Source organism: Ixodes scapularis, unplaced genomic scaffold (assembly GCF_016920785.2).
Source record: "Ixodes scapularis isolate PalLabHiFi unplaced genomic scaffold, ASM1692078v2 ptg001568l_1__unscaffolded, whole genome shotgun sequence".
Lineage (NCBI taxonomy): Eukaryota > Metazoa > Arthropoda > Arachnida > Ixodida > Ixodidae > Ixodes > Ixodes scapularis.
In genome coordinates, this window is record NW_024610167.1 from 2,935,261 (window position 1) to 2,952,472 (window position 17,212).

The 17,212-nt window shown below is 48.2% G+C and overlaps 2 protein-coding genes across 2 annotated transcripts; both read left to right on the forward strand.

Moving 5' to 3' along the window:
- The first annotated feature begins 10,342 nt into the window (after positions 1 to 10,342).
- Positions 10,343 to 10,888, forward strand: LOC120844779. The gene has a single exon (XM_040216729.1). The coding sequence runs from the start codon at positions 10,343 to 10,345 to the stop codon at positions 10,886 to 10,888; it is 546 nt and encodes a 181-aa protein (XP_040072663.1).
- A 2,544-nt stretch (positions 10,889 to 13,432) lies between these two features.
- On the forward strand, positions 13,433 to 14,236 carry LOC121047749 (uncharacterized protein K02A2.6-like). The gene has a single exon (XM_040503234.1). It carries the CDS (start codon positions 13,433 to 13,435, stop codon positions 14,234 to 14,236), a length of 804 nt encoding a protein of 267 aa, XP_040359168.1.
- The last annotated feature ends 2,976 nt before the right edge of the window (positions 14,237 to 17,212 follow it).

Consider the following 17,212-nt stretch of genomic DNA (forward strand, 5'->3'; position numbering starts at 1 on the left):
AGTTGCTTGCTTTCGCTTTCACAACTCATAAGAAATACTTAGGTGTACCTCGAGCATTTTTTTTTTAAATAATGAAATTGAAAGATGGTGCAGTCCAATGTAATTTTCGTGTCTCCTTTTTGCCAGGAGCACATGACTTTTATGTATAATCCCCGCCGCCGGCGATGCACTTACGGTACTTCTCACAACTCTCCGCATGCCGTCGTAGATGATTGAAGGCGGCTGTTGACGACACCAACGACGCACAGCATGGAAAATTTTGTCATCGGATGCCAACTTTGAACCCTTCAGATGCTCATGTATGCTGGAAACCAGCCTGAGGTATACGAAGGCGAAAGGTGCGGGCAGTAAGGTGAATGAGGCAAAACATCTTGAAACTGCAGCCCCTCGCACGCGACGCGGCGTTGGTCTTGGCAAGAGCCGCCCCAATCACTGACGACAAAGGCGGGGAGTAGTAAGTAACGGCACCACTAGCACCTGCATAGCTATGCTATAATAAATTTGCACAGTTTAATCAGTCATATCTTGACCAGGGCACCGTCGCGGAAGGGTATCGCCGACGGCGGGGACTATATTAAAAAGTAATGTGCTACTGAGATATTGGAGACATAAGACATTCACTTTAATGTAACATGCGTTAATTTCATTACTCAATGAAAACTTTACATCCTACGAGACATAACTTAGACGGGCCCTGCAATCGTATTTAAGCGTCTACCTTTTTTTGCGGTTTCCACGTCTCTTGAGGTTCGGGCAAGCCAGCGGGCACGGAGAGGGTAATTAAATTTCGGTGCGTCATATTTTAACCGGACGACGCGGAAACCTCCTTTACCTACGAGGGCGACCCGCGTTGCAGAAAGTGCGCGATATGTGACGTCTTTGGTCCTGGGCTTACTACTGGTCAGAATCGCTAAATGTTTTCTTTTAGTCGAGATACAAAATGTCGCGAACCGTTTCAATTATCTATGAAAGTAGTTTTTGTTCAGTATTTTAGATCAGAAAAGAAAGAAATACAGTTTATAAAGTACGGAAACAAGGAATGACCCGTCGACATACCCGCCACCAAGCGGCGGAAAAAACGGCGCATGCTAGAAAGGGCTAGTGGGATGAGCCGCCGACGAACGGCGTGCGTAGAAAGGTCCCGCATGTACGCGGCGGCGCTGCGGTCGTATACTGGCTCAAGGATCTGACCGGTTCCGAGCGTTCCGAAGGCTTTCGGCGCGGGCTTGGCTGGCGATTTTGCCAATTGGCGGTATGGCAGCGCGAAGTGGCTCCCGTTCTGAACTGATATTTACCCCGTGTTTGCCGTCGTTTGTCGCAAATGAACTGTTATGCCGAATTCGTCTTTAATCGTGCAACAAATGCAATGCGAGCCGCCCTGGCCGCCCGCTTCATAGAGCCTATCAAACGCGTGCTTTAGTGGCGCCCTCTCGATCCGTTGACATTAGTGCGGCAGCCGTGAGTGCTCGATGAGCTCACTATCCCTCCTCTAGTTCACGGCCACTCAAGCCAGGACCTACGACGTCATGAAGGAGGTTATTTTTTGCTTGTTTTTGTAATTCTAACTTGCCTATAACTTTTAAAATAAAGCGAAATTCGGGAAAAGAAAAGTTTGATTAAGTTACTACGTTCAGTGCGCTCAGGATCGGTGCAAATGAAAAACCAGTCAAAAATTTATTGCAGGGCCCCTTTAATGATCCCCCTCGTATAATCTTCTCAAAGCGCGTCTTTCTTTGCCAAAATATTTATACCGTAAAAGAAAATAAAGGGCGCGTAACAATAATGTTCTTCTCAGACCGGCTACGTTATTCTTTTATGTGTTTTTTTATTAAGTTTTATTTTACCACAAATATTTTAATGCATTGTTTTGTTTACAGTTTTTCTGAAATAGGGTTGTTTGCGTATGCACTAGGAATATATTAGGCGCGGTTCAGTGTGCCTAATACTCATGAAATAAGTTTGCGGGTGTGCTGTAAGGCACTAACAACATAGACTTTTGCAAGCTATAATATAATCGCTGATAGAATAATAGAAAAAAAAAACAAAGTCGTTGAAGGGCATAGGTTTACCAATGGCGTTTTGAGGACTATTGGTCATCTGCTGTCCAGATTGGTTGTAACCGATTACAAGCAACTAGCCACCATTCCGCCAAAATTACGTGCTACCTGTCGACCTACGATGGCGCATTGAAGACGTATACTGTGCCAGTCATCCTGTTTCATTGGCTTCTCAATGCCCTGGTTTTCATAAATTATCACTGAGCCGGGATGGTCATGCTGGATTCTGGTTAGGTAGCTAGGCCGAGAGACATATATGGGGCGCGGCAAGCCCTACACGTATGCCTCGAGAGAATTTGGGAGGCCTTTGTTTAATCTCTAAGTCCGTGGTTCAATGGGGATTTCACCAAGTTGAAGGGTTTGACTGCGAGGGACCGCTCGCTTCATTTTTATACAGTTTTCCGAGGCAGTACTTTGTCAAACGTGCGACTGAAACCGGAACCATGCGACTCTTTTACAGTGTCAAATAATTCCCATCATGCAACGCGCGCCGTGTTGTATGCAGTGTTTTTTTTTTCTCGAAATGTGCTCGCTGCCCTTTCAAGAACAAAATTGGGTGTGTCCAGCCAGCCGCATAATTATTGGCCACATGACGCCTCCCAGGTTCGATCGCTCTGCAAAATAGTCATCTTAAAAGTCCACCGTCATAAATGTACGCGTTTTTGTTGCACAGTTTAAAACATAAATTCCCGCCACCCCCCCCCCCCCCCCAAAAAAAAAAAAAAGAAAAAAAAAGAAGATTATTTATAAAATATTTTTATAAACAATATTATTTCATTGTACCATGACGTTCAATGATGTTTGTAGCCCCTTTCAGGCTCAGGACACCTTACCAAGTTGCCATCTTCAGCTGCTCGAGATTCGCTGTCTGTTCTGTAATCTGAAAATGTTTCCTCTCGAGTATGTGTACTTCAATGACCATGTAAGCGGAACTTCTCTTTCGAGCCAACCGATATAGCCATTCGATTAAAGTATTTTAAACAGTCGTTATAGCTTCCGCAGGAAGTACCGAAAAAAAGACGTAAATGGAATTGAGGATATGATTCCCAGTGTGAGAGGCCTTAGATTTCGCTCTGTTTACGTGGCAACGTAGCTATTCAACGACCTTGAAGAAACGGCGGCGGTCGTGGTAAAGGAAAAAGACTGGAGGACTAGGACATGTTCACACTGGTGACTGTAATAACCTACATGCACAACTTCTTCCGTCGAAGAAAAATACCAAAGCTGAAGAAGAGCGCCGCTGACCTGAGAAAGACGACGTTGCGCAGCGTGTCTCTTACGCTCTATCGTCTGCAGACAAAATTTGGGCTTCGATAAACTGAAATGGAAGCGCCCATCTTTTTTAGTTGGGAAGGAAGACTTTATCGAGTGGAAACGACGGTACATTCAAGCGATCAGAAGCCACAGAGACGGAAACTGCACAATCCATGGTCAAAATAAATCGTAATAAACTCCGCCATACAAATAACATGGTGTGCACCTTACAAGAAAAGTGTAGCGTTATTCTTTGGGTTCAGTACCTGGCTCAGAGACCCTTCGGAGAGAGGTTAAGGGTGATGGTCAAAGGCAGTGAGACAGGTTTTGTTGGTAAATTCCTGGTCTTCAGCATGGATCAAAGAAACACGGCAACGCCTATTCATTAAAACACTGTTGAACTCGGGATCTTCCAATAAACATAGACACTCATCAAATCAACGCTCCATTGTTGAACTGCTTTCATTTCGATAAGATCAGGGGCGTAGTAGTGTATAATAATTAGGATAATTAACTCAAGCAATTATCAGTCATGTTTCTGCCTTCTCGTGGTTCAAATTATGCCCAATATTCTTATTGTCGCGAACTATAAGGAGGCGCGAGGGCTATGATGTGGTGGGAAAAAGACTACTTTGTATTTGTTTCATGTCCACTGCCAACATGTGCAGAGGTTGAATTAGCTGAGGCATCCAACAATCTCGAGAACTCGACCGAAAGGCACATGGGTGAGTAGAATGATGGTAGCAGATTATCTATTAACTGAACGGAATATGAATGAACTGCTTCAAGCGAAGCTTCTATCATGGCTCAATCAGCAATAAAGTTTTCCGCTATTCTCAAGCAAACTGATCCTAGTAACCTTAATACTTCATGAATAATGGGCACCTCAAGACTGAATGTCTAAAGCTTGATTACCATGTGAAGATACAACTTTACATACTAGTAGAAGCTATATGCCTTCTCAAAACTATTTACGAGCTCAATACCGTCTAACAAACGATATTCGCCGGTGTGCTGTAGTAAACATCATCAAAATCAGTCAGTATTTTGCTTAGAAGGCTTCACCTGCAGCGAGTATTTTCCAAACCCATGTATGCATGTTTATGTCAACGTGTGAGCGCAGACTTTGGAAATTGTGAGCAAGAAAATAAAAAACATATGGAACATGAGATATACGAATGTCTCCTTGTGCATTAGTCTCGAGTGTTTTTTTCCTTTGGAGGATGTTGAGCTTGATTAGGTTACATTTCAATTTACATATTTTTTATGATAAAATGAAATATGTTATACTGAATTTTTTGGTGTATTTTTGCATCCTTTCCATTGCTGTGTGTTGTAGTTGTAGCCTCATGTGTTGTAGTTGTAGCCGCATACACACTTTATCGCTGCAGCGCCAGTGCGACACCAGAACTTTCGAATCGGCTATCTTATACCTGGTCAACATATGACGTATGAAGCGTTGCGTAGGCTTAGTGGCTCCATGCTGAAACACGTTTCCTGGTCGTTGGCAGTCATCCGTCGAAGTTGTTTCTAAAAGCCCCGTGTGAACGGTTGTAGCTCGCTTTGAGAACAAGTGAAATGTTTACAAATGCGCAGTACTTCATGAAAAAGCAACAACTCGTCGAACCGGTCTCGCGGTCAGGCGGCGTGAACAATGAACATGAATTTGGCACTCCTACGTGGTACTTCTCCGTGCCTTCGCATGCTTTGATTTTGGTCATTGTGACTATAACTTAACTTTACTCAAAAGGGTCAAGTACCTCCCAAGTTATTTGAGTTCACAATAGCCAACTCTAGCCAAGCTTACCCCATAGCCAGGCCGCTGTCGAAACAGATAGTTGTACCGCAGCAACTTGCCACTGTTTTACGTTTTATGGTGCAAGACGATATCATCATTACCGTGATTGCTAAGATGGCGGCGCCCCTAAAAAGTTCCATAAAAACAGCGCAAGCGCGGACTGAAGTAGTCGCGCGCTTGGCCGGTTGGTAGGCGTCCAAGCCCAGGATCGTCGATAGGGAAAGTGTAGGTTAAAATAATAACAATCATACAAGGCGGGAAGCAGTTTACAAGTTCATCAGCTAGGTTATTGACTCGGCGGATATCTTAAAACTAGCATTTCTTGAATTACTTTAGAGCGCAGCTATTAGGCGCCCGTTTCTTGGTTGGGCGGCGTCGGCGTCGCCGTCGGCGTCGGCCTAACCGAGCGCGTAACATAATAGGACGTTTCACCACTAAAGTTAATGGGGAAATTTTCCTCCTAAAATTAGCGGAGACGTTAGGGAATTGTAGTAGACCGTTTTTCTCCTCCGCTACGGTGTCCGCGTAGAAAACGCCGCAGTTGCTCATGCACGCCGCCAGCCTTGTCTCCATAGTTAAGGTCTCGTGGCAAATTACGGAGCGCTATCTGGGTGCTTAGCGGGCTGCGGAAATGGTCTACTACAATTCCCTCTAAATTTAGCGGGGAAATTGACGTCACGTGATCTAAACACCGATTTAGTTTCCCCGCTAAATTTAGTGGGGAAAATCACGTCACATCGTCGTGTCACGTCACGCATGAACGAACTCAGCGGAAGGAGCAGAGGAAGAGGAAAGGAGGAGGAAAAGTATCGGAGCAGGTGGAGAAGAGGAGGGGAGGAGGAGAGGTAGCGAGGAGAAGGGCATACCCTCCCGTCCGTAACCTCCCCTCCTTCTCCTCAACAGCTGCGCTGTAGTTTGGCATTACGGAGGTTTGCAAATGTCTTTCATTTTTACAGCGCAGCACTTAGGTGCTCGTTTGGGGTTGAGCGGCGTCGCGGTCGCCGTCGGCGTCGGCGTCGGCGTCGGGGTCGCCGTCGCCGTCGGGGTCGCCGTCGGCGTCGGGGTCGCCGTCGGCGTCGGGGTCGCCGTCGGCGTCGGGGTCGCCGTCGCTCTCGGGGTTGCCGTCGCGGTCGCCGTCGGCGTCGGCGTCGGGGTCGCCGTCGCCGTCGGGGTCGCCGTCGCCATCGGGGTTGCCGTCGGCGTCGGGGACGCTGTCGGTGTCGGGGTCGCCGTCGGCGCCGGCGTAACCGCGCGCGTTCCATTGTGGAAAATTTTCCCGCTAAACATAGCCGGGAAATCGATGTGACGTGACTTCAACACCAATTCAGTTTTTCCGCAACATTTAGCGGGGAAAATGACGTCAGGACACCGCGTCACGCGACCCATGAAAAAATCCAATAAGGGTGGCGATGTGGGTTAGTTGGTTCAAACTAACAAAAAGGCAAACAGCGCAAAGTAAACGGGAACTAAAGGAAATGCAAACGACAAGCGCTGCGCTTGTCCTGTTTGCACTTCCCCTCCTGCAGATCCCCTCCAGCAGCTGAAAAAATTCACCTGCAGGAGGAGATCAGGACGAAAGGAGGAGAAGGAGGAGGAGGAGAGAAGAGGTGGAGGGAGAGGTACGAAGGAGGAGAGCATGCCCTACCCTCCGTACGCTTTCCCCTCCTCCTCAAGGTCTGCGCTTTAGTTGCGCGTTGCAGATATTTGTAAAAGCCTATCGTTTCCGGGTTGAGCGGCGTCAGTGTCGGCATCCGCGTCGGCGTCGCCGCCGTCGTCGGCGTAACCGCGCGTTGCATTATAGGACTTTTTCATAACTACGTCACACGTAGTCACGTGTGACGTCACGAGCGTAAATTTCCAGCTAAATTTTGGGGAAAACTTTCCGCTAACTTTGGCGGTACATTTTTCTGCGAATTATAGCGGGGAATTTCTGTCTCATAAAATAGTGGGTGAATTTCCCCGCTAAATATAGCCGAAAAATGTTTTCGTTAAGTTTTGAAAAAAAAAGAAACGTTCGATGGATTTGTCGGAAAATGTTTCCGCTAAATTCAGCGGAAATATTTCCCGCAGTATTTAGTGATAGTTGCTCCTGCCAAATTTAGCAAAAAGAAATCACGCAAAATGTAGTGGCAAAAAGATGCCCCGCTAAATATAGCGTGAACATTTTACCGTCGAAACATAACGCGTGAAGTCACGTGACGTCAAGAGACGTCACGCTATATTTAGCAATAAAATTTAGTGGAAAAAGTTCCCCGCGAAATTTACCGAGGAATTTGACGGCACGTGACCTTAGCTACAATCAGTTTCCCCGCTAAATTTAGAGGGAACAATTTTGCTAAATTTCCCTCCAAGTTTAGAGTTAAAGTGTTAATAAATTTTCCACTAAATTTAGCGGGAATACTTCTCGGCTTTAGCGGCGAAATTTTGGCTTCATTTTGCGGGAAATTTAACGAAAATTGTGCGCAAAATGGGAGACGAGCAGGCGAGGGCGAGGGGAGAGAACATGAGCGAGTAGGGGCATCCCCTCCCCTCCTCCTCCTCAATAGCTGCTACTTCGGCGTTACAAAAAATTGTAAACCTCTTTGATTTTTTGTTTTCGAAATACATTTTGGCATGTTCTAAATATTTAGAATCGCGGCTATCGAGAGCCTTACAGTCGTTTGCAGAGGTACGAAATACCTATATGGTCGTTGTTCGTCAATGCGGACTGAATTGACTGCGTATGCACCAAGCTATGTGTAATGCTAAATTGTTAACTTCGTTTAACATTTGACAAAACGTCCTTGCGAGAAGAGTTGTAAACACACATGCTTTATGTACTCAAATCGATGGCACTAGAAGTAGGGAACTGAAGGCACTGCAATAGTAACGGACTACAACTAGCTTGCATATGAAAGTATGAATATCACTATTACCTAAGTCATTAGGGCAGCGTTGCTATAAATATCTCAGTGTGTCGTATAAGATTCGTAATACCCTTTATTGATTATATAACTCGTGCACGAAAACACACAAAAAGACCTAAGTATATACACAATTTTTAGCGTTAAGTGGCGTTACATTTTGGCGTTCAACTTGTCAAACCATCAAAGGGCACCTGACAGGTCCCAGCGGAGGAGTGACGGTAAATGTGGAACAACTGTGAATTTGTGTTGCTTCGCAAAATTTAGCGGGGAATTAGAAGTCACGTGACCTCAACACTCATTCAGATTCCCCACTAAATTTATCGTGGTAAATCACGTCGCTACCTCTTGTCACGTCACGCATGAACACATTCAGCCGCAGGAGGACAAGAGTAAAGGAGGAGAAGGATGGAAGAGGAGGAGAAGAGAGAGGGGAGGAGAGGAGAGGAGACGAGACGAGGAGGAGGGTAATGTAGGGAGGAGGAGGAGCACACCCTCCACTCCTCGTTCTCAAGAGCTGCGCTCTAGTTTCGCATTACAAACAATTGTAAAAGTCTCATTTTTATTTGTCTACAAATACATTATTGACATGGCTCCAATATTTAGGATCGCGGCTAGGGAAAGTTACAGTCCTTTGCAAAAGTACGAAATATCTATCTTGGCGATGTTCTTGAATGCGTACTCACTTGACGCCTTTTGGACGAAGCTAAAGTGCATTGCTAAATTTTTAGCTTCATCTGATATTTTGCTAAAGGTCATTGAATGTTCCTTATGGCGAAAAGAGTTCTAAACAGACATGCTTGATGAACGCAAATCGATGGCGTTCAAAGAAGGGAACTGAAGTCATTGCAATACTAACAGACTACATTTACTTGCATATAAAAGTATAAAGATTGTTGTGTCTGCAAGCTGATCCTGGCTGCTAGTGTACGAGGACGAAGAAGAAGGAATACGAACGGAGCACGAGATGGAGCAGTTGGATTTTCCGTCCTGTCTTACCTAGTCGCTCGTATTAAAACACAACAATTGGCGCAGTCGACAGAGCCTCAACTCCAGCATGAAAGTCGATCCACCACCGCCTTTCCTACAGGCCCCAGGCAAGTCGCCAATTCCATGGAACGAATGGTACGACATTTTCGAGACGTACAAGATCGCTTCCAGCGGGTCGACGGTGGCAGACGCCAGAAGAACGGCCATTTTACTCAGTTCACTTGGAGTTGAGGGTCAACGGACCTATCGCAAGCTACCTGACCCTCCATATATGTCCGCGAAGAACCGCGGTACATCACCAAGTACCTCAACGGCTCCTTCAGAATCGGGCACTCCTGCAACGCCCGATACCACAGCCTACGAAGCAGCGGTCAGGAAGTTGCGAAAGTTCTTCATGCCGGCCATCAACAAAACGGCCGAGAGATTTGTTTTTTGGTCCCGTGCTCAGATGCCCGGTGAGACAGCGCAAGAGTACGTTACAGACCTCCGTGGCCTTGCCACCAATTGCCAATTCGGAGTAATGACAGATGAAATGATCTGTGACCAGCTCGTCGAAGAAACGGTTTATTCCGAAGTTAGAAACCGCCTCCTCCTAGAGTCCGAGCTTTCCCTGGAATCTGCTATTGCCATCGCTTCTCAAGTTGAGCAAGCGCTGAAGAAAGCCAAGCTGTTGACGGAAGAGGGATCCAGTTCACAAGTGGAGAAAATAAAAGCCGAGAATTCGAGGACAAGTCCCAGCAAGTCGTCCGTCATTTGTTACAGATGTGGGTCACCGCTCCACTCGGCGGCCCACCCTAAGTGCCCGGCAAAGAACGAAGCTTGCAGAAAACGCAACAAGAAGGGACACTTCGCCTCCGTTTCCAAGCAGGGAGTTTCACAAGCAACATCCCATGTACGAAGAGTGGGACAAGCGCACGACCAAGTCCAGGTGCTCACTACCAGCTTTACCAAACAATCGGTTACGTGCGAGAATCATCTGGCGCATGTTCCCACTAAACTTTTACTAGACACGGGTTCATCCGTTTCAATCCTGCCGGAAGACGTCTACCGAAGACACTTCCTGTTGTGTCATCATGTTTGAATCGAATGTCATGTGTCGGTTAACTGTGACGTCACTCTTTAACCTATAGATAGCGCGGCTGCTATCAGTATAAAAGCAGCCATGAGTGTGCCTACGGGTTTGTTGTATTCTTGGCATCGTCGAATAAACATGCAAGCTGCAGAAACTGAGTACTTCCCTAGAGGCTAAAACAGTGGCGACGAGTATGAGATAGCCGAGAAGACAGAAGCCAGCACTGTCATCGGCAAAAAACCCAAGCGCCTTGACCGAGGACCACGGGATGGCTTCGTGCGGCGGCCGGTTCGAGCAGTTCATCGAAGATGGGGAGGAAGACCTCGAGTCGTACGTCGAGCGGATGGAACACTATCTTCGAGCAACGAAGGTGAGCGACGACTTGAAAGTCTCGGTCTTCGTAGCGGCCATCGGGAAGCAAGCGTACCGCACGTTGAAGACGCTGTTAACACCAGTGAAGCCACAAGAAAAGGACTATGCGCATCTGGTCGCGGTCCTCAGGGAGCATTACGCTCCGAAGCCGATGGTAATCGCCGAGCGATTCAGATTCAACCGGAGGGCCCAGCTCGAGAAGGAAACGGTGGCGACGTACAGGGTTGAGTTAAAAAGGCTCGCGGCCACCTGCGAGTTCGGGCAGTTCCTGGATGAAGCACTCCGGGACCGTTTTGTCGCGGGGCTAAAGGACCAGGCAGCCCAAGCAGAGCTTCTAAAAAAGAAAACTAACTTTTTCGGCGGCATGCGACATTGCCAGAATGCATTGAACTCGCACGAGCAGAGACCAAGATATTTCAGCCAGCAGCCTCTGAACAACTAGAGGTGAACGCCGTCCAACGTCTAGACCCAGACAGGAACGTCGGAGCGGCTACCAAGAAGGCGACGATGGAAGTCAACACTGAGAGGCCCGAGGCGTCAGGCTGTTTCCGCTGCGGAGCACCCCATCACGAGTCAAGTTGCCCGTTTCGGAAGTACAAGTGCCGAGCGTGTAGACGAGTGGGACACTTGGCAAGGGCCTGCAAAGCAACGTCCCGTTTGGTGCAAGCCGTGGACGACAGTAGTGGTGAGGAAAAAGTTTGGCTGTACAACATTGGCTCCTGCAGTGCTAGAAAAGGGGGTTACACTACTGAAGTTCGAGTGGCGGGAACAATGGTGACAATGCAAGTTGATACAGGAGCCTCGGTTTCCATTGTGCCTGAAGAGGTGTATAAGCAGTACTGGCCTGAATTGTCTCTCTCAAACTGCCGGCTAAAGTTGAAAACTTATGGGGGCGTGCCTTTGGAGGTATTAGGCAAGTTGATTGTACCTGTGGAGCACAATGGTCAGACCATGACGTTGTCGCTTGTAGTGGTTCGCACGCCGCAGAAATGTGAGACTGTGTTAATGGGCCGCGATTGGCTAGAAACGTTGAGGCTAGACTGGATGAGCGTGTATGGGGTTAGTCTAGACCAAGTGGCAGGGCTGGTTGACCGATTCTTGCAAATGTTTGAGCCTGAACTGGGATTAATCGCGGGCAGTCAAGTTAAATTAGTATTGAAGGACGACACGACCCCAGTCTTTTGTAAACATAGAACTGTACCATTCGCTTTAAGAGAGTCAGTAGAAATAGAGTTGCATGCGCTCGTGAAAACGGGAGTCCTGGTCCCTGTTCAGCAGAGTGAGTGGGCAACACCGTTGGTCGTTGTCCCTAAGCCGAACAACAAAGTGAGGTTGTGCGGCGACTATAAAGTGACGCTGAACCCGAATCTCAGAACAGACCACTATCCCTTGCCGGTAATGGAAGACGTGTTTGCAACGCTACACGGGTGCAAATATTTCACGGTACTTGATCTTTCTACAGCGTACCAGCAGCTGCAACTGCACCCGGATTCGCAGTCTCTTGTAACTGTAAACACGCATATGGGCTTGTTTAAGTATACACGCCTTCCATACGCCATCACGAGTGCACCGTCTATTTTTCAGGCTGTAATGGACGAAATATTGAAGGGCCTTGACAGAGTATCATGCTATCTTGACGATGTGTTGATAGCCGGAGAAACTTCGGAAGAATGTTATCGAAAAGTGGGAAGCGTGCTGACAAGGTTCAAGGAGCGCGGTATCAAAGTAAAAAAAGAAAAATGCAAGTTTCTTCAGACGTCGGTGGCTTACTTGGGCCACGTAATTGATGAACATGGGATTCGGCCTTCCGAGGAAAACCTACGCGCAATCAAAGAGGCGCCAAAACCCCAGAACAAACAAGAGCTGCGAGCGTACCTGGGGCTGCTAAATTTCTACGGGAAATTTGTTCCGAACATGTCAGCAGAGCTGAAGCCACTTCACCAGTTACTAAGTGACAGCACTAGTTGGGATGGGACCGTAGTGGAGGAAAAAGTGTTTCAAGAAACAAAACGGTGGCTGACGCACGAACGAGTGTTGACTTACTACGATCCTGAAAAGGACCTCAGTCTTGTATGTGACGCGTCGGCATACGGCGTCGGCGCGATACTCTTTCATAAAGTTGGTACTGAGGAGAGGCCCATCGCTTTCGCGTCTAGGACTCTCTGCAAGGCGGAGCAAGGCTACGCGCACATTGAAAAAGAGGCGCTTGCAGTGGTTTTTGGTTTAAAAAAAATTTCACAAGTTCCTCTTCGGCCGAAAATTTTGCATCTACTCTGACCATCAACCACTGGTGGGAATTCTGGGGCATGGTAAGCCGATTCCTGCAATGTCAGCAGCACGCGTGCAGCGCTGGGCCTTACTGCTTGCCGCTTATAACTATGTTTGGGTGTATCGAAAATCCAGTGATATAGGAAATGCCGACGCGCTTTCACGGCTACCGCTGCCAAACAAAGATGAGTCAGAGTGCGTGGAGTTCTTTTCGGCGCTAGACGAAGCTCCGCTATCTGCAAAAGAGATAAGACTGGAAACGCGAAGGGATCAGTTGTTGTCGAAAGTGCTGTTCTACACAGAAAACGGCTGGCCTTCGAAAGTTACAGACGATTTGCTAGCGCCTTACTATGTTCGACGTAACGAACTGTCAGTCGATCAAGATTGTGTAACTTGGGGTAATCGCGTAGTGGTTCCGTTGTCACTCAGAAGTAGCGTCTTGACGATGCTGCACGAAGGTCATCCGGGGATGACGCGAATGAAAATGTTGTCCAGGTGCCACGTTTGGTGGCCTCGTCTAACACAAGATGTAGAGCAAACAGTGAAACAGTCCGTCACGTGTCAGCTGTCGCAAAACGCTGCGCCCAAGGTACCCTTGTTGTGGTGGGGTTGGCCTAAGCGTAGATGGGAGAGAGTGCATATAGACTATGCGTATCGCGATCAGCAATGGTTCCTTGTGCTGGTGGACGCCCATTCTAAATGGATTGAAGTGTTTGTGATGAACAGTACTAGTAGTGAGAAGACCGTGGAAAAACTGCGCAGTGTGTTTGCGGCATACGGGCTACCGGAAGAGGTAGTGACCGATAATAGGCCTCAATTCACATCAGCAGATTTCGAACTCTTTTTGAGTAGGAATGGCATCCTACACAGCAAGTCTCCGCCCTACCATCCCGCCTCCAATGGCAGCGCGGAACGCTGCGTACAAGCCGTGAAAAAGGCTTTGTTTAAACAAGTGCTGGACGAGCAGAGAAGCGGCCATGCGAAGTCTCTGCAACATCGCGTCCATCAGTTCCTATTTAGTTACAGGAACACACCCACCGGGACAACCGATGAAACTCCGGCCCAGCTGTTCCTGTCCTGGAGGCCCAGAACAAGACTGAGTCTGCTGCACCCCGACATAGAGCAACGAATAAAAAAGAGACTCGAGCGAACCAAAGAATACGCAGACCAGCACCGGGGGCCCTGGAGAGAGTTCTCTGAGGGTGACCAAGTTATGATAACAGGCTTACGGGCCGGAGATTCCAAATGGCTGACGGCCACAATAAGCAAGCGTGTGAGCCCAGCTACGTATCTGGTTTGGGTTGGGGGGGAAGAGCGGTACATTCATGCTGACAACCTGCGGCCAAGATCATTTCAGGCTGACCTGAGGACACCTAACGACTGGAGCAGTTTTCGGACATCGAGACCGATACGGCTACAACTGACAATGAATCACCTGACTACCATGACCCGGCACAAGCAGAGAACAGAGCCGCGACACCACGGGCACCTGACCCAGGCCGCAGCATGCCCAGTGCTGTGACTGTTGGTCCCAATGCCCCACCATCGGACAACCGGGCCTCCAGACTGTAAGCTCCGCCGGCTTCTCCACTCTTGCCTCGGCGCAGCACACGGCCAAGCCGACCCCCAGAGCGCTACAAGCCGTAGACTCCAGAAACTTTCTAAAGGGGAAGGAATGTCGTGTCATCATGTCCGAATCGAATGTCATGTGTCGGTTAACTGTGACGTCACTGTTTAACCTATAGATAGCGCGGCTGCTATCAGTATAAAAGCAGCCATGAGTGTGCCTACGGGTTTGTTGTATTCTTGGCATCGTCGAATAAACTTGCAAGCTGCAGAAACTGAGTACTTCCCTAGAGGCTAAAACACTTCCACTCTTACAAGTTGAAACGTTCAAATACAACACTCCTGGGCTACTCCGGAAAAGACATTCCCGTTCTGGGGAAATTCGACGCACCCGTGCGGTTCGTGCAAAGGCGTGGCCCCTGCACATTCCTTGTCGTACGAACAGGCGCGGCTGTCATGGGCCTGAACGCCTTAGTGCGTTGGCCATTCAACTAAACTTTGCTCCTTCCAACGGTGGCAACGGTTTCCGCGAGAAACCTTCCAGAGATCGCACAAGACTTCACCCATCTGTTCTCCGAGGGATTATGTCATGCGAAAGGATTTGTACATAAAATAAAGACGAAAGATACCGTCACTCCTTTCCAACAAAAGACACGAAGACTGCCTTTCGCAGTGCGCGAGAAAGTTTCGGAGGAACTGGCGAAGCTGGAATGCTCCGGAGTTATCGAGCGCATCGATGCTCCAGAGTGGTTGTCTCCCATCGTGGCGGCCCGCAAGAAGAATGGGGAGGTCCGCCTCTGTGTAGATCTACGAAAGCCGAACACTGCAATAGTTTTAGATTCCCACCCTCTACCGTGCCCCGACGAACTTTTTCATCAGCTTTCCGGTGCCCGCGTCTTCAGCAAGCTAACCTCTCGTCGGCGTAGCACCATGACTTGGCAGAGAAAAGCAGAGACCTAACGGCATTTGTGACGCATGAAGGTCTCTTAAGATTCACTAGAGTAGGTTTCGGGCTGGCATCCGCTGCCCCTGCCTTTCAAAAAATGATGGACTGCGTACTTCGAGGTACTCTAGGTACCGTCGTCTACCTGGATAATGTACTTATTTTCAGACACACAAGAGAAGAGCATGATGTCCGCCTGAGGCAGGTTGTTTCACGCCTTCAATAGGAAGGCTTGAAACTAAACCAGCAGAAATGTCTTTTTGCAGTCCAGCAGCTTCAATTCCTAGGACATGAGCTGACACCGCAGGGAATCAAGCTATGCCAAGATAATATTGAGGCTATCATGAAGGCTTCACCCCCCACAGATGTAACATCACTACGATCGTTACTCGGCCTGCTCACATATTACCTCAAGTTCGTACCAAACTTTGCGGCCATCGTGGAGCCTCTGCATGCGCTCCTGCGGAAGGATGTCCCCTTCCAATGGAAAAAGGCGCAAAAGGAAGCATTCGCTGCTGTCAAGGATCTCATACGGAACTGCGTTCCACTAACTGTTTTCGACGTGGCGCTGCCCACCGTCGTCACGACGGATGCATCTAATTACAGATTAGGCGCGCTTCTACAGCAAGTACATCCGGAAGGAATTCAAACGGTGTCGTTCGCATCGCGAACACTTTCAAGCGCCGAACGCAACTACTCTGCAGGGGAGAGAGAGGCATTGGCGTGCCTTTGGGCCTGCGAGAAACCGCACGTTTTTCTCTTCGGGCGCTATTTCACGCTCAAGACGGATCATCAGGCTCTCGTGACTTTGCTTTCTACAAAAGGAACCGGTCAACAACCAATGAGGATAGCCAGGTGGGCTATGCCACTCCTCAGGTATGACTACGAGGTACATTACCAGAAAGGAAACGAGAATGTCGTAGCAGACGCACTGTCGCGCCTGCCTACTCCGAATCCTTCAGATAGCAGCGAGTGTAGTGACAACGAGGAAGAATTCACTTGCCTGGTACGCATTTTATGCACAATCGATCAAGAAGAAATGAAGAACGAAACCAGGCAAGACCCTGATTGGCCTCGAGTAATTCAGTGTATCTGCACCGGATGGGGTCACGAGAAACAACGTGATAAAGTACTATCAACATACTACAAATAGCGAGAAGAGCTTTCGTCCGTGGATGGCTTACTACTACGTGGTGAAGTGTTGGTTCCACCTACTTCGCTACGGCGTCGACTCATCAATCTAGCTCATGAGTCGCATCCAGGAATTGTGCGGACGAAGCAGCATTTACGCCAGCGCTTCTGGTGGTCCCGAATAAACATCGAAGTCGACACCTACATTAGAGACCGCCACACCTGTCAGACGAACGCAAGACAGCTGTGACGTCGGCGGCACCCCTACAACCAGTTCGATTCCCATCAGGGGCATGGAGACAACTGGGAATAGACATTCTCAGACCATTCTACAAACTTCCATCACAAGTCAGATTTGCAGTCACTCTAGTCGACTACTTCAGTAAGTGGCTATAGTCGGTTGCACGCTAAGAAAAAACCGGAAATGCCTCTCGGAGGAAAATGTAATCCTACGCCGACAAACGCCAGCCAATCGTTTTCATGACGTCACGATTCCGTGGACCAATCGCGATCCTTTTAAAAAAAAAAGCTCAACATGGCTGCTGGCCTTAGCAACGCGACGCTAGTTTCTCGTGACAATTATTCTGCTTTTTTGCACCGTGTTTTACGTGCCCGAGGTTACGCCATGAAATCTTAATGGTTTCGGCTTGCGTTTGCAGCAGTTTTTGCGCGACAACGTGAGAATCCAGCGACGCTGTCGCCAACGAAAATTTCGAAGCGGGCGCGAGGCTTAGCACTGCTGAGAGGTGAGACGGTATGTTAGACAGTATGTTAGACGGTATCTTGGACAGAAAATGAATTGGGAAGACGGTACATTGGACATGACTTTCTTTCTTTACTAAACAGCTATTTCGTTGA